At 36.0% G+C, this 18,701-nt stretch overlaps 1 protein-coding gene across 2 annotated transcripts in view; it reads right to left on the minus strand.

Moving 5' to 3' along the window:
- Nucleotides 1-6,981: 6,981 nt before the first annotated feature.
- Nucleotides 6,982-18,701, minus strand: part of LOC149081567 (dnaJ homolog subfamily C member 11) — a 32,473-nt gene continuing 20,753 nt past the window's right edge. For both annotated transcript variants that reach the window (XM_089238510.1, XM_089238512.1), the window contains 8 exons: nt 17,343-17,422; nt 17,125-17,241; nt 14,882-15,037; nt 9,612-9,669; nt 9,358-9,476; nt 7,745-7,835; nt 7,495-7,627; nt 6,982-7,123 (listed from right to left, as the gene is read on the minus strand). In XM_089238510.1, coding sequence (XP_089094636.1) covers nt 7,119-7,123; nt 7,495-7,627; nt 7,745-7,835; nt 9,358-9,476; nt 9,612-9,669; nt 14,882-15,037; nt 17,125-17,241; nt 17,343-17,422 — 759 coding nt within the window. In that variant the 3' untranslated portion in view covers nt 6,982-7,118. The remainder of the gene's footprint in view (nt 7,124-7,494; nt 7,628-7,744; nt 7,836-9,357; nt 9,477-9,611; nt 9,670-14,881; nt 15,038-17,124; nt 17,242-17,342; nt 17,423-18,701) is intronic.

The following is an 18,701-nucleotide window of genomic DNA, read 5'->3' on the forward strand; positions in this document are numbered from 1 at the left end:
AATTGGGAGAGACAGGGCAATATCTTCCTATTTAGACTGTTATAACCCCTTGTAACATGAACTATGTGTTATTTGGATACTTTATCTAATTAGATAGAACAGCCCACAGCAACAGATTGATGCAAAGCACCTTAATACGATTAAATACCTTACTTCCGTTTTATCTAATTGGAAGTATGCTTCTGTCATTTTACTGATAAACCACTGCTCTATACCTATGTACCATACAGGGTTGGTAAAAAAAAGTTTTTTTTTTTTGTTTTAAATAGTATTAACCTTAAAAACAATAAAATTTCTGAAAAATCATTCAAACTTCTAATAATTAAAATAAAATGTTTATTAATATAATTAACACTATTCCCATGCTAATTAATCAATAAATATTTCTTATATTTTAACAAAAACCAACTTTTGCAATTTAATTATTTTTTGCTCAACTCAATGGATTACTTTGTGTTTGAAGATTCTTTTAATGTTATTATTAATCATATAATATAAAGATGTTTTCTCCAGTTACTTTCAGTATGCTTAATTAGGAAGCTATTTTGCAAAAACTATAATAAAAATTAGGTGAATATAATGTATTTAATGAAGCATAAATAATGCAGATTAATTAGCAATGATTTACTATATACAGAGTGATTATAACTAAGGTTCTGTTTTCAAAACACTGTAAAAAAAAATGATTGTCAAAATGAATTGAAAATTCACAAGAATATTCCTGAAAAAATTTAATTGTATTCGGTAAAGGAGAAAAAAATACTTTAAAATGTAAAATTAATGACATCATCCAACATGTGGGAAATTTGCTCACAGAATGGAAACAATAGCCATTCATGGCAAAATTATAACATTACACGATTTCATAATTCATGGAACATCACAAAAAGTGAAGTAATTGAACAAATAACTACAACTTAAGAAATGTTAAATATGTTGTTCACTGTGTTCTGGCTATGAGGTGAAAGCACAAAAATTCTTGTTTAACGACAGATCAGAATATGCCATGATGTGGATGCCAAAGAAAATTCCATTGCTTCAGGAGTATCCATGCAAATTTCCAAGTCATTCTGACCAGTACTTATTATAGTTTTTGAATCAAAAGTTTAATTATAATCACCTTATATATAGCTGATTATTTTTCATAAATCTGTTACTACTATACAGTAGAACCTGGCCAGGGGTCTGTCCAGCCGGAATTTGGGTCCGGAAAACGGACCCTTCACAAAATTCCGGGGCTAAAAAACGGACCCTTCACAAAATTTGAAGGATAATAAACGGATCCATCACAAAATTCCAGAAAACGAACCCTTCATGAAAATTACGTCGTAAAAAACGAACTTTTGCGACTGCTGTGCGACAAAATTCTTATCAGTTATGACCCTAGTCGTAATAGAAAGCCGTTGATCTTTTTTTTTAAGCATGCATTGTTGGCCCAACACCACCACCCCCTCCCCCATAGATGAGTAATCTTATCTATAGAAGTTGTTGGTTGGATACCGGAAAACATGACCTTGAAAAGGCGATCGGAGAAAGAGCGTGACCTTGAGAGGGCTTTCCTTGTTTCTAGGCTTCTTGTTAGGACATCCCGCTGGTTGACCACGGATTGACCGCGTCCGATATTTTATCGCACAACCTATGCCATTATACAAACGCTTTAGTCCCGCACTTCTCCTCAAATGGTCTTTGAATCACAACCTCTTGTTAGTCGTAAAATCGGCGTAGTTGATGCTTATTGTAGAATTGGATTTTTTGTGCACGTTTTTTTTCCTGTATTGCGCTTTCATTTTTGAAAATTTAATATGAAACGTGGTCGACCACCAACAGGTGGAAATTCAAGGAATAGTGATTACTACATTAAAAAAATACGGCCAACTGACGTTCGGGGATGCAGCTCCATAACATCGTTTTTTAAACGAGGATCTGAAAACGTCACCAAAAAGACGTCAGATACAGATAATTCCAATTGTGCTAACCCGGAAAAAATTACTGAAACATTGCTTCCTTCATCGGTTTCGAACCACGCTGTCGAAACCTTGGAAACGGCGCGATACATTGCCGATGCGGCGGAAGAGATCACCGATTTATCGGAAGCGCTGAAAGACATTTCGGATTCTTCGAAAGACATTACCGATTCGTCGAAAGCGGTGGAAGACATTGCTGATTTATCGGAAGCGCTGAACGATGCTACGAATTCGTCGGTAGAGCCGGATTTTAAGAAAATTTCATCTACAGAAGCTAGAAAAATGGGTCCAAAAGTACCGAATTTGTTGAACATCGCACGTTTTGAGAAGCTTCACAGTTGGCTATGTTACAGCATTTCTGCATCTGGCTTTCTTTGCAAAATATGTTCTACATTTTTTGATAAGGGACCCTGGATTGACCAAGGTGTGCAATTTGGTGATCACCCAACACGATGTGTCAACAAGCATATATATAGCCAGAAACACAAACAAGCTGTGAGTGCATCAAAAACCCCTTGTATTTGTTTACAGAAAAAACTGAAATTGCTGTGCAGAAGACTAAGGAAAAAAATGTGAAGGTTTTAACAAAATATATAAAGATTTTGTACTTCATGATAAAAAAAAAATGGGCAGTCTCCGATAATTTTTCTTCTGTAGTTAAGTTCATTGGTGAGGATCTTGGTGACAAAGAAATAGAATGCTATCTTGCTGCATGCGGCAAGAATGCCACCTATCTATCAAATGTGTCAGTAGACAATCTTACAGAGGCAATATCTTTGTATTTAGAGAGGAAAACTTTGACGTCTTTGCAAGTAGCCACTTCCTTTACATTGATAGCTGATGAGGCAACTGACGAAGCACAAAGAACACAGTTGGGTTTAATAGTGCGTTACAAGATAGCTGGAAGTCCGCTCAGAGAAGAGTTCCTCAGTCTTGTGAACCTAACTGCGACAAATGCAGAATCTGTTACATCTGCCATTGAGAAGTTGTTTATAGCAAAAGTAATTCCAATCACTAACTTGTTGTTTTTAGCTTTGGATGGAACTAATGTGATGAGTGGAGAAATATCAGGTGTACAAAGACGTATACGACACTTAGCACCTCATTCTATTTATGTCAACTGCAGAAATCATCGACTAGCTTTAGTTTTTGTACATTTGATAAAAAAATATCCCATTCTACAGGCTGTGGATGCCGTTCTAATAAGCTTATGGAAGCTTTTTCACTACAGCCCAAAGAAACAGCAAGTGTTTTTAGATATTCAGCAAAATGTGTATGGTGTAGATGTTTTGAAAATGTTGAGTGTTTCGGTTACGCGGTGGTTATCTCATGGACTTGCATGCCAACGAGTGATTGATAGGTTCCAACAGTTGATTGAAACGCTCGATAATCTTTTCTCAAAGACTCAGGAGCCTGAATTGAAGGGGATTAGAGAGCAACTTCTGAATACAGATGTTCTCCTATGTATTCTGTTCTTGGCTGACTTCCTCAAAGTTATAAACAGATTTAGCTTGTGGCTTCAGGGCTCTACAATCATGTTTAGCTCTATTAATGCAAAGGTTCTAGTTGTTTGTCAGGAAATTGAAGTGCTTGCAAATGATTTACATACAGGGGAAAACTTCAAGCAGTGTAAAGATCTGTTGTGCTTCTCCCAAGAATGCACTGAACTTAGTAGGAAAAAACGAAGCAAGAAAAAGTATGGAATGAGTGCAGACACCATAATCCAGGAATTTAAGGAAAACTTTGTTCAAAATTTTATTTATGATTTTCAGGAAGAAATGTCGGCTGCATTTGGTGTGAAAAACAAAATATTAAATTCCTTTGATATATTTCACACAATGAATTTAGATTTAAAGACAGTGGAGACTACGGAAGAATGCCTGGATATATTATTGTCATTTTATGGTGGAGAGCAGCAAAATGAATTTCAGGGGACTGTGAAAATATCGGAACCCATACTTAATGCATCTGAAGGTATGATGGAAAAGAATGGGTTTGATAAAGAGATATCTCTTGCAAAATTGTATTTTGAGACACAAAAGAATAATGAAGCAAGTGCATTTCTCAGAGAAGACAAGAAATGTGAGGCCAAAAAAACTCTGGAAAAATTTTTTTCTCCAAATGATGTTTTGACAATTCTGGAGAATGATGCAAGCATCTGGACTGCTTATCCTAATTTAATGAAGTTATTATCATTATGCACTATCATACCTTCATCAACAGCATCTGTCGAGAGACTTTTTTCTCAAATGAACCTTGTGTGCACCGATTTAAGATCAAAATTGTCACTAACCACTCTCGACAGACATCTTCGGATCATACTCAATGGACCCGACAAGCTTACAGATATTGAATGCCTTTCAATCATTGATATTTTCAAATCGACTGGAAATAGACGTATAAGGATATGATTGTTGGTACGTTTTTATATTTTTCTGAAGATTTAGCAATTCTCACTTTTTAACTTGAAACTCAATTTGATTTCAAATTAACGTAAAATAAAGTAATGCAAAGACTACGACACACAGATTGTTTTTTTTTTTTGTATAAAGTAATAAATAGGAAAATGAGGTTGCTGTTTAATTAGTATTACTTTCACTGCTATTTTGAACGTTTTCACAAAAATAAGGTACATTTTCACAAAAACAGGACCCTGTGCAAAAAGTCTGGACAGACCCCTGCTGGCTTAACCATGAAAGTATAAAAAAAACCTGTTGAATATTAAGGATGGGTGATATACAGTGTGAGATGTGCTACTTCTTATGGGAATGAAAATGTCTGAGGTAATGTAACTACTAGTGTGTATACTGGTCTTTGTCCTTTAGGGACAGCTGGTGTCTTTATGCCTGCCCCTAGCATGATGGTATCACTATCAGGGGCGGTCTTAGGGCAGTGCGACCGGTGTAATCGCACCGGGCACTAAATGAGAAGGACGAAAAATGATTTTTACCCGCTCTAGGAGGAGATCCAAGGTAAAAGGGCAGAAAAAAACTCTACATATGTTATGACATAAAATATCGCTGTTCTTTTGAATGCATCAAAACGAAAAGATTGAAACAAAAGTTTTTTTTAATTGGAAGTCAGGGACATAAAAAGGTCCCGTTCGGGTAGAGATTTTGTCTCGAACTGCCCCTAAGTGCAACGTGTGTGTGTGTGTGTGTGGACTTGAAAATTGTAACAAACCGTACATACACAACTGAACATCTTTTCAGAGTTTCATGGATCTTGTTTCAGATACCCGGTTAGTAACTGTAAAGCTTCCTATGAAGCTCCTAGACAGTATCTCTGGAAAATGGAACTTTGAAAGGACATCTTTTTGCTTTCAAGAAACTAATGAGGAACGTATGTTGGAAGTTCAATTTGAGCTTTGTAAACCAGATTCTACGATCATGGACCCCCCCCCCCCCATTCTGCTTTTTAAACTAAAAAAAAGTGAGATGCAAAATATATATTGCTTTATTCCATTGGGATCGTTGTCCCAAAAATATGCTTCACTGCATTATTTTACACCTTGATAAGGTACTAGGTGGAAGAGAATTGCGTGTTATCGTTGAGATTAAAGCCGGAGGTTAGAAAAAAAATCTAGAGGGAAAAATAACCCCTTCTCAGTGCCGTTTTAACGCATGGACTCACCCGGGCGCTGCCCGAGATCCTCAAAAGTAGAGGGGCCCTCACGAAAATGAGATGTAGTTAAAATTATCTAGAATTTACTAGGCAGGGCCTCAGAAAAACCACTTGGCTAGGGGGCCCATGATGCTCTTAAGATGGCCCTTCCCCAGGTCGGGGACAGACTTTTCTTGAAATGGTTGTGCTCAGAAAAAGGAGTTACAAGTGCCCCCCTCCCATTCCGCTCACCGTCCAAGTGGCTTCGGAATAGTTACGGACCTGCCCAAGTTGCAGAGCACGGTGCTTTAGCTGGTGTTTGCCTGCCCCTTCCATTTCTTAGTACTGGGTCTGAAAGGGATAATTTTAAATGAAGTTCACATGAGTTTTATAAATATGAAAGTAATCATATGAAAATATCACTTTCATTTAACCACTTTTATTATCAGTTTAACCCTTACGTATGAAACTATACTTATTTTACCATAAAATTCAATTAAAATAAGTATGAAGAAGATAGATCCTTTGTGATGAGTACCCTGCATAAATGTGTGACGTTTTTTAATGTTTTTAAATCAAACAAGTTGGGTTTTTATGCTTGATTACAAGTTAAATGGTGGTAATCCCATTTTAGGAAGAAAGCTTTTCAGACTTCTTCGTCCCTTAATATCCAACCAAGAGGGGGAGGGAGGGGCGATCACACACCGAGTCTGATAATATGGTAGAATGAATATGTCCCGTATTATAAAATGGACAGTAATGACTAGCGAAAATTGCCGCCTCCGACACATCACTCTGCATCTGCACCTGGGGGGGGGGGGCTGACTACTGTTTTTGCACCAGGCGCAACTAGGTCTAAGACCGACCCTGATCACTACTGTTGCTGCTGCTTTGTGAAAGGAAAAAGAAACCCTGTGAGATAATACACCACTACATTTAGATGTATGATACAATCCTTATTCATGAATTTGGTAAAGATATATATATATAGAGCATCAGAATGTAGCCAAAGGTTAGAAAATGTGGTAAGAATGAGAAATTTTGGCTTGTGTATATAACTTTAAATAACAGATACTTCATATGAAAAAAATATATATATTCAGGCCACTTTTATGAGACTTTTTGAAAAAAAACCACTTGTGGTTTAAACCAAACAACCCTGGTACCATGTATAAGAAATTGAAAATTTCATTATATTTTATCGAGAAAAATGTTGGAGGTCATGATAGTGAACATGTGTGTGGGGCATGGGAAATATTAACTGTCAGCCGATATTGTCAATTACTTATAAACTGTCCATGGGGATAAATCAAAAAGTGCACCTATGGGTAATCGGGTGATTATATAAAATCAGTTAAGAGAATTTTACTGGTTATGCCAAAAGTTGTTCGCAAGGAAGAAAATCTAATAAAAATGTAAAAATATTGTTTGTTTTTTTAATCGTATTTTTCAAACTACAACTTGCACAGCAATACACAAACGAGGATGATCTCGAATGATTAGCTCTGATTCTTCTATACATATTTTATTGAACCTAATATAAATCCAATATCAACCTGAAAAAGAAAAATCATAGATTGAACAATTGAGGTTGCTTTAAGAACTGCAATCAATAAACGTGAACTAAAGTGGATGTCAATTTTATATTCTCCCTCTGACTAACTACAGGGTGGGTAAAAAGTACATAGAAACTTCGAAAATTCATAAAAAAAATAGTTCCCAGGGTTGGTATCGCTAGGTGACTGGAATTTTTTTTAAGACTAAAAAAAGGCCAATAGGTGGTGCTGGCAAAGAAAAGATAGGTAAATCGTTTATTACAATTTACGAACTGGTAAAATGCATTTGTGATTTCTAAACAGTTGTGATAATACAGTAAAAACTAATTAAAACAAAAGTAAAATCAGTTTTTCTTAATTGTGAAACTTACGATCTATAGAGGGTATCTTTAATACTTCGTCATCTTTGACTATGATAGAAAAGTTTTTATTCCTATATAAATAGACGACAAGAATTGATTTGTCTTCACCTAAACATGGATCATAGAAACCAGGTAGATTACTCTGTAAAGAGAGAAAAAAATACTGATGTATCATACAAAAATTATTGTAACATATTCAATTTTAAACTTGTGAAATAATTAGTTAATTTGATACATTGTGAAATGTTCAATATTTTACCTTTGATCGCCCAGCCAGAACAAGTCTTGATTCTTTAACCAAGCACTGCAGTTGTATTGTGACATCAAGAACTCTTTCATCTTCTTTGGTCCTATCATAGGAGATAATTTTACATAGTGGTAACTTGTATTATACATCGCCTGACAGAAAAAATTCAACACTATGAAGATTTGTTAGCATAATTATAGAAATCACCAGGAATTCACAGCTGAATAATTTACGAAATTGATCCAAAATGCAAGTTTGTCATATGATTAGTTAGAGATGCAAGGGAAACATTACATGCATCAACTGTTACTGTCACAGAAAAAAAAAATTGGGTTTTTTAATACAATTTTTTTTGTCTTGGAAAATGTATAGTTGAATAGATGCCTGGACAATAACAAAGCATGTTCATGAAGGGTTTTAATTTGGCTGAATGGTCCTTCCGTGTTGCAGTTGAAACAGGTCTACTGCTCAGGATGTGGAGAAGATGATGTGAGGAGCATGCTACATCTAGATCAGTATTTCCCAAAGTAGGTGATGGAATGGTCTGGGGAGAGGCAATAGAAACTATGGGTATAACAGGATCCTATGGGTTTGCTTGAGTTGGGGCGAGAGTAAAAAATTCCTGAACAAGAGGAGTGATGAAACTAAAAGTTTGGGAACTATGACACAGCCAAATGTATGTCAGAATGCTTGCACACACATCTGAAGGCGTGTGATGACGGGCCCCACAATCCATGAGTGTCAATATTTTGCAAGATGTATTGCGAATGCTCCGATATTAGCAAGAACAATTTCTCAAATATTGGTCAAAAGCAGCATGCAGTCGGAATAAGATTGTGGAAACGGGTTCAATCCTGCTGCAATTATCAAATGATGCCCTACTGCTCGACAACGCAGCATCATGGATGATCGATCCCCCCTCCTGGTTCGTATCATGTGAGTGAAGTGCTACAGCCAATTGCACTTCCCTACCTTCAGCAGTTGAAAAATGCTGTTCTCCAGCAAGAAAATGTCAGACCTCACATGGCAATCATCATCAGACAAGCACTGCAACGTACCCAGATAATCAGTTTCCCTGTGATGTCTCTAGATCTCTCACCCATTGAGCATGTATAGAACGTGATTGGCTGTCATTTGCTTGATCTATTTCAATCAGAGGAAACTACAGAGTATGCTTGAAAGCTTATGGTTGTCCATCTCTCAGGATACCATCTGCATGCTTATTTCATCTGTACCTGCAAGAGTTGTCCTACTTCCTAATCAGTATATTCTATCCTTGTATTACATAAGTTAAAATCACTTTTTATATGTAGTCTGTCTGTCAATTTTCATCACATTCTATTCTTTCATTTTGCTGCATTTTCTCTATCAGGCAGTGTACATATAACGGAGAGATGTAATTTTGATCTATGTGCAATTGTATATAAAATGCATAGAAAATTCCTTTTGACGTGAAACTCGCTACAGCTATTAGATAACAGTAAAGTAACAATGCTCAGTTAGATGCAATGAACACTAGCACACTAAATTCAAAAGAATGAGATTCAGTATAATAAAAACTAAATATAATTGACTAATGAAAAAAATGCTTGTAATCGAAACATATATTAATAAGCATGACTTACTCTCTATCCAAGTCAGAAATCAATTCAGAGTTCCCATACCAAGCTTTGATTATCACCAAACCCCTCTTACTTTCCTCCACCTCTTTTACACGCTCGTATGTTTCTTTCATCAAGTTAACCTGCAAACAAGAACAAGGTTATCCATGGATAGACACCAAGGAAATATGAGATATCAGAGGATAGTCGTTTAAACCATGCATATAGTAATACCACAATGAATGCATTTTTTTAAAATCAATGTGACATATACTCACTGCAATCAAAGCATCTTTTTTTCTTTCAGTGAGCTTGGCCGCATTCTCTTCGAGTAATCTGTGAAATATAAAATCCACAAATATGTATGATCTACACATATCCACAAATGCAAATAACACACCAATAATATCATTGAAGGTCTCATTCAGGATAACAACTGTTTGGTTAAAAAAAAGAGGGGGAGAGACCTAGAGTATAAATTCCTACCTGGCAGTCAAGTGGTCAGCATACTACCCATTGCAGGGTTCCCAGCAAAATCTGCTTGATCATTTCCCTGACCAAATTCAAAAATCTCCCTGACCAAAAGTGTGTACACTGTCACGTGCATATATAATTCTAAACCATCCAATATCACTCTAAATTATCATCGTCGTCGTCGTCCCCGCATTTGTGGGGGTTACATTTTGGGGGTGGGGAAAATATGGGAAATCTATGAATAAAAGAAACCATATTTTTTTGTTTATCTCGTTTATCGAACATCGTGAGAAGAGCAAGGTGACGCAAAAGTATAAGGGAATGTAAAAGAGGGTGCAGCGATTGATTGTTGGTGATGTTTTCTGAAAGAACATTGTGATTTCTGTTTGCTGTTTCTTCTTCATATCATCAATTATGTTGGAATATGATGACAAGGCTTCCTCTACCAATTTTTCTACATGTAAGGAACGTAACATGGAGGGATCTATATCATGAAAATAATCTATTGCTGATTTGAACCTTGCGAAGCCCTTCCGCTATGTTATACTCATGGTGACCTTGTCTTCTACTTCTTTATTTTGATATTCCTCTGGTACCGCTTGTTGCATGAGCAATCAGTAGCATTAATTCCTCGATCAATGCCTCTGAATTGCTATTAATTAGCTGTTCGACTTCTCTTCTATATCCATATCATTGAACCTTTCTCCACCCACCTGTTTCGCTAATGTGACAATGTCTTTTATAATCTCTTCAGCTGGCTCTGTAAAAATGGTTGTTTCCTGGGGTGCACATTGTGGCAAAAAGTTAATCCAACCCGAGTTGACTGTTTCTCTCTTAAGACTGCCATGGTTCTAGTGATAATAGTAATGGTGTTAGCGATAGTGTAATTCTTCCATACCTTCAAGATATTTTCTGCATTTGCATCTTCTTCTATTGCATGCACAATTATCTTCATTGAGTGACATGTATAGTGAGCCTTGAATGCTCACATTACCCCCTGATTGGGGAGGGGGGGGGGGGGGGTAAATGATAGATGTTGTATTAGGAGGCATATAACAGACTTCCACACCACCAGCTTTGAACTCCTTGATATCTGTGTGTCCAAGAGTTTTATTCAGTATCAAAAGAATTTGGAATGGCATGTCTTTACTCTCAAGGTACTTCCTGACTTTTGGAACGAAACATTGTTTGAACCAATCCAAGAAAAGTGTTTCCGTAGCATAAGCTTTTCTATTGTTCATCCAAAATACTGTGTCAAATACTTTGACATCCTTTCCCTTCAATGCTCAAGGATTCGTAGATTTGAAAATGATGGTGGGCCTTACCATGTACCCATACGCATTTGCACAAACAACATAGTAAGTCTACTTAAGGTAGAAAAACAACTTGCCTTAAAACCAGGGGCTTACTTTTCTTCTTGGGTGATAAATGTCCCCTGTGGCATTTTCTTCCAAAATAGTGCAGTTTCATTAGAGTTAAACACCTACTGAGGTGAATATCCCTTGTCTTCAGTAATTTTCGGCAGAGTCTTTGGAAATTTTCTAGCTGCCTCCTAGTCAGCAGCGGCTTGATCGCCAGTGATTTTTACATTGTGAAATCCAAATAGTTTCTTAAACCTATGAAATCAACCTTTTCTTGCATAAAATTTTGATGAAATAGATGTTTCACTAGCCCTTCCCTTTATAGAAGAGTAAATTAATCTTTCCGCTTTTTCCCATTGTAATATTACAATCAATTGGACTACCTTCTTTGTTGTACTCACAAAAAAAACCCAAAAAAAAACCAGCATTTTCGGTATGAGAAACATGCATAGGTGATGCAAAGTTTTTGCTGCCACAGGTGCAGCTACAGCCATGGCTGATCAAATTTCAGATTCCTTTTTCGTGATATATCTCACTGTAGATTCGTTGATTCCGTAATAGCGAGTCACAGCAGCAATTGACTTACTTTCGCCAATATATCCAATTTTTCTTGTAAAGTTTTCACTTTTTTTTGTCTTTTCAGAGCATTTTCAATAATACTAGACAAATGAGCCATCCTAAAAATGCACAACTGAAATTTTGTAAGCAAAAAATGTGAATGATGATTTGCAAATGTGAATGATGATTTTAACGCTGAAAAAAAATTCCAATGAAGGGGAAGAAAACCGCAAATACGGGGGGGGGGGGGACTGTGTATATCATTTCGCAGTAATATACCATTGAAAAGAACATCACGGACAAAATGCTAATATTTTGCCACCACCACCCCTTACAAAATCAAATTGTGTATATGATCTTGCACACAATACCAGTTTCCTTGGAAATCTCACACAGAGATAATTGAATTCAAATCATTCTTCAGCTTATAAAGGTTAAAGGTTTTCTACCCACAGGCAGGAAAAAAAAGCAAGAGGATAAAATGTTCTTTCAGAAGAGATAGAAAAGAAGTTAAGAACTGGTATTGGCTTTGTTTTTTCAACAATGGAAAGGAGACCCTCTCCTCTTAAGAGAAATCCCTTCATCTATTTACTCAGAGGGTAGATTGTTCTGTGGCCAACATTGTTTTCCAGTTATCTATATATATAAAATTGATTTTCTGTCTGTGTGTGTCTGTCTGTCTCTGTGTGTGTCTGTCTGTCTCTGTGTGTGTGTGTTCTCTATACAAATCTACAATTTTAGATCGATCGTCACCAAATTTTGCATATATACAGTAAGGCATAAATACAGTAGGGCAACAATGGTTTTTGGGCCTCAACAATCACTTTCCGAACGTTTACTTTGGTTACCGTGGTTCCCTAGCAATGCATTTAAGACGTGTATATGCCTTTACAATGGTTTGTCATTTCTTCAACGCTGTCAGTATATGTATAATATTTATGGCTTTATAATGGTTTGCCACATTTTCAATACTCCCAGTAATGAGGTTTTTTGAATGACATCGTAATCATCAGCATCGCTTTGATGGTCAGGAAAAGGGAGATCCTCATAGAAATCAGTGCTAAAATTGCAGATTTTACTGCAGAAATGCGGAAATTTGGTGAGTTTTCTGTCACATCAATAATTTTAAAAATTGTATTAAATACCCGATTTTTGAAATATTGAGTTTGCTTAGAGATAGGCTATACGAAGCCCAGAAAATTAAATATGAAGTAATTAGCAGGACCTACTTTTGAATTGGATATCCATGCAATAACACATTGATTTCAACTTTTTATTTATATCTTCTCAAGCATGAAAATTAATGTCTCCGTATTGTGTCTTTTAATATTCAACTTCATAAATTCATATAGTTTAGGTTGTTTTAAAATTAATTATGGGCCCGTAAAAAGTATAGCGAAAAAATTCCACAGCTTTAATTAAGCATTTTTTGAAGCAGAAACAGGCACAGATAGATAACTTAAAGTTCAAAGGGGGGATCGAAATACCTAGCACCCTTTAAAAAAAGAAAAATATATATATTTATTTTTACGTTACTTTAAATCTAGATTTGTTTATTTCATGAGTCGCGCAGGAAGTCGCCATATAGGTGAATTTAGACACGGTCTGTATGTCTCTCAAAGAGGGGGATATCACATGATCCAAAAAGCCTCATTGAAGAAAACCCGGGCAACGCAGAGTATTATAGCTAGTATATATATATATATATATGTAAAATCCCACCCTTCAACTGATAAGACATTTCTCTCAGTAGGGGATCTGGAGAAAAAAATGCTGATAAGGATTTTTTTCTCTCCCTGTAGATCTGAAAAATAATCTTCCATGGAAAAAAGTGAAGGTAAACCACTTGAATGAAGATTTATCTTCTTCGATTTTTTTCTTTTTCCCCTTCAGATTTTCCCTGACTTTTCCCAAGTATTTCGAATTTTTCCCTGACTTTTGACAAATATTTCACATTTTCCCTGACTTGCCCTGACTTTCCAGGTCACTGGGAACCCTGGAATTGGCTGCGCTGGTCTGGGTGGAAATCCCGGTTCAGGCATGAATGTCTTCTAACAAATTTCCTGTACAGATCATACCAATCTATTGGGAAATATTCACCTGATGTACATGGATTCGGTATCATGTTTTATCTCCAGGACGAACTAAACCCTGGAAAAGTAGAAGGATCATTTTGGGAGAATGAAAGTGAGCCTTCTGTAAATTTTTTTTATCCACTGCTGAACAATGTTCAGAAAACCTAAGCCGCTCGTCAATGAGGATTCCCAAATTGGTGGTCCTACGTGCATCCGGAATGACACCACCATTCAACTCGCAAGTGAAACATGGATTGTTTGAACCAAAGTAAGCAACCATGCACTTATCAACACACTGCCGTATTCACCAACACAGTTTAAACTGTAATCGCAGGTGAAAGGATCGAAACGGATTGGTTAAATTGAAGACTTTAACCAATACATGTTGAACACTTATCCTTTAACCTGCGATTGTAGTTTAAACTGTGTTGGTGAATACGACCGTAAAGGTTATGCTCAATTCAGTAGTCCATGCTACAATCATATTCAAATGTGTCGAGCATTTCCCTATCGCTTAAATTCCTGAGTACCTCCATTAGCTTCATGTCATCCGCCAATTTGCTAACAATCCTGTCGATACTGTGATCAAATTTATCAATAGATAGGGAAAAAGATATATGCTCAAGGACACTTCTTTGAGGGACTCCACTCTTCACACCTGTCCAATCTGAAAATTCCTTGTTCGCTATAACCTGTTGTGATGTATATCTCAACCATGATTCTATCCAATCCAACAAGTTGCCTCCAATTTCATGTAAACGCTTCAAGAGTTTATCATGTTAGACCCGATTTTGGTCTGGGTTCAAATCCTAGTTCAAGCATGGATGTCTACAACAAATTCCATGTGCAGATTATATGGATCTCTTGGAACTATGTGAGGACCACATTACTATTTTTAATGCTCACCAGATATACATGGAACTCGCTATCAGGTTTATGTGTGTGTTGGTCATTCTTGGTTTCTATTTGTATTAGCAATTAATTGTATTATATTTGAGATAGCAGGCCACACCAAACAAGTCTGAGGGCTTCACATTGAGTGAATATGCCGCATAACAATTATACCACAAAAACACTTACTTTTTCTTTTGCCTCTCTTCATAAGGATTGATGACGCAAGCTTTCAGAATATACCACCCAAGAACTGGAGCCACTGTCCCATAGAAAATAGCACTCGGCAGAACCTCTTCAGATAACATTATTGGGAAAAGATATGTTTGATTGGCACGATTCAGTCTACATTATCGAAAGAAATATTAAATTTTTAAAGATGAATTTCAAATACCATGTATGTATAGAATATTAAAGAAACAGGAATAAAGTATTCAACCTGGAAATGAAGTGGTGGTTCTCAACTAGGGTTCTGAGAACCACCTGGATCAGATAAAAGGTGTCCTACTTTTCCACCGAATCTTGTCAAAAAAAATTGTGTAACTTTTTTATAATGAAAACGGACTCATCAAAATATTGCCAAATAATGCAAAAGTAATAGATTGCAATTAATGATTTAGCCAAAGCAGAACTTGTATCATTTTGTCAGGTTATTTCGGGGTGCATGTTCCCAAAGCAGAATATGGAGAAATCTACTATATACGTCGCAAAACAAACTGGAAAAATGTAGAAAACACGATTATGAGAATTTTTACTGCAAAACATTTCCAGTCAGCTGAGGGTTTGTTGCAGAACAATGGAAAACATTGTACTTTTAGGGGAGCGGGTTATGTGGGCCATGTGGTTTATTAATTTTTCTCTTGCTTAGTTTGAGGGTTCAAAAAACTCATTTTGTGTCAATGTTTTGAGTAGTCATTAAAAACTTCTATCTGGTTAGAAAAAATAAAATTTTATATATACTAATTCATTTGGTCTGGTACTATTCATTATGAGAATTTTTTTCTCAGCCACCTTGTTAGGCATTTTGCCTGTTGTGGCCTTGTATTTAACGATCGATTGTGGTGGGAGCCATAGTTCCAGATATTGTAATGCACAAATGTGGGGTAAGTGATGAGTAGACAGGGGAGACGAGTTTCAAATTCACTGATGTGCTATGTGAATGTATTTTTATGCAACACTAAAGTTTGAAAACGCTGTCCTGAAAAATCAGCAAAATGTCACTTGCCATCAATATAATAACGAACATTCACACATCATTCACAATTATGGTCCATATTTTGTGTATAGGCGAAACAGCAGTTTGTATAACAAAGCAGTTGGATACATGGGCCTACTCTAGGTTTTGTGATTCTGATGCTACCCATTAGCATTCAATTGTGTGTGTCTTCTCTTTTTCTAGGACATGCAGAGGCATAAATAATGTTTACAAAGTTCTGTAAAAAAGATAGAAATGAAAGTGCTTCATTTGTCAAAACGATTACACTGGCATTAAACCATACTATTTAAACAAATCCCTTTGAAAAAAGGATAGCCAAAGCAGTAAAACCCATCCGATTTACCTTGACTTATTCACATTAGACTTGTAGTTGACAAATTTTGCACTATGCATTTAAAAATCATCTCGGAGTGTCCATTCTTAAAAAACTTACATGTTTATAATTTGCTGTGTAACAAGGAAAAAGGTTGACAGACTTACCTTTGGAAGACTCAAAAATATATATTGATACAAGATATATATTTAGTATACATGTCAGCCACCTTGTTGGGTATTTTGCCTATTGTGGTCTTGTGCAAGAAAGGGTAATCCCCCCCATTCTAATTTGTTGAGTGGTAGCCTTATAGATAATACAAATACAACACCACAACAGGCAAAATGACCAACGAGTTGGCTGAGAGAAAGATGCCTATAACAAATTTTATTTCAATTGTTTGTAATTGCATTTTTAATTGGGTTGCAGTATTTTTGAAATATATGACATCCATATGTATTATGGGCATCTTTTTCTCAGCCACCTTGTTGGACATTTTGCCTATTGTAGCACTGTATTTGTATAAATATGGATGTCATATATTTCAAAAATACAGCAACCCAATCAAAAATTTCAATTACAAACAATATACACACATGATGAAATATTATACAATGCCCATAAAGAATAGTTATGGTTGTCTAATTCTAAATATGGATAGCTTCTCAATTTATCCCAACATGTTTATGGTATTTCTTCTTAAGATAGTACCAACATTTCATGAGGAACCTGTAAGCCCAATTAGTGCAGCATTCTTTTTTGTGTTCATGAATGATAATTGGGGCTGTTCTTAACCTTCCCCCCATAATTCATTTGAAATGTATTACTACAAACTAGATGTTAAGATAACATCAACAAAATCTATAAGATGATGCTTTAGTAGTAAAAACACAGAAAACTTACTTTACCCTGAGCGTAACACCAGATGTGAGGCCCAAGGAAATGGTCGCTCCTAATGTACTAGTCTGCAGAACTTTTTTCTCACAGCCATATTCGAGATAAACACCAGTCAAACCAAAACTGGAATAAAATTATTAAGATTACATGACCGAAAACAGGTTAAAGGAGTGCAAATAAAAATTTCATTTTCAGAAATTGAAAATATGTGACTTTTAACTCACTTTACAGATCCTTTTAGTTTTGTGTCATCTGACAGTTTGTGTCTGTAATTAAGCGATACAAAATTATCACGAATGCCAAACTGTAAAAAAACAATAATAGATTGACAAACGCAAAACAAATTTGAACAAACAAGTATACAAAACAATAAAAAAACAAAAATAACAACTAAAACAAAAAAAAAGGATCCTCAATCAAAAAATGGAGACATTTTTTCAAAAATTGTTTCTTCCCACGAAAAAGAATGCAAGGTCCAATGCAATGAAACAAGGCTGAAAGTTCCCTGACGATTGGTTAATTTGTTGTGGCTCCCGATACATTGATTACCCCTTTACATCAATTTTACTTAGAATTTACATTTTGGCATTATTATATTATATTATTATTCACATATTAAATAATAATATAATAACTAATAATAAATAACATAATGCATTTTTTATATATATGATGTCTTCACTTATATTCTCAATCAGAAAATAAAAATGAGCAGTTACCGTATTTCATACGGACCTGAAAAAATATTTCCTGAAATCAAAAGTTTGTAAATGGGAAAGATGTTTCAATGAATAGTATGGGAACAGAAGATTCATAAATTGCAGGTTCGTAAAATCGAGCATTGATTGTAAATATATATATGCACACATAGGCTACTTTAAAAGTTCGTTAGAGCTGGGCAAATGCTGGAAATGGGCGAAAAACCAACGGGGTAACAATGGTTCCTGGGCTCCAACAATCACTTTTGGAATGTTTACTTCGGTTACCGTGGTTCCCTAACAATGCCATTGTCTATTCCAGTTTTTTTTAAGCTTTTTCAGCCCATTGTCCCTGTTTGAGAACCACATTTTCTTCTCATGCCTTCCTCCCAGTCTTATCAACGGCTCCCCACCTTCATCTGAGACCTTTGCTACTTATTGAATTGAATTCAGTCGGAACTAAGTTTATAATGGAAAAACTTTTTTTTGTACTATGTGACACCATGGGCCAAGCACGGATCCAGAATGGGGAGAATCATCTTACAAAATAGCTGAATTACAGTATATGAGAAAAATAAGTCTGAGTAAAATACGGGATAATCCCACGAACCTACACAATAAATAACCCTTCTCAATGCATGGGGTTGGAAGAGGCGATGGATCCTCAACCCGGATCTGTGTCTACCTTCATGTGAAGGCCTACGCATAGCTGTCTCAACATCATGGGTCCTCAGGCAGAGTGATGTTCTGGGGCTCCATACTTAGCTGGTAGTACCCACTTACATTGCACACTTACACCCCAAAACACGAGATTTTACCATGTTAGCCCCCCTAAGGTGGCCCCGTCTTAAGAGCATCATGGGCCTTTGGGCCAATTGGTTTTTC

Source organism: Pholcus phalangioides, unplaced genomic scaffold, assembly GCF_987345545.1.
Source record: "Pholcus phalangioides strain wild (caught in Gottingen) unplaced genomic scaffold, Ppha-v1.0 ptg000010l_1, whole genome shotgun sequence".
In the NCBI taxonomy this organism is placed as follows: domain Eukaryota; kingdom Metazoa; phylum Arthropoda; class Arachnida; order Araneae; family Pholcidae; genus Pholcus; species Pholcus phalangioides.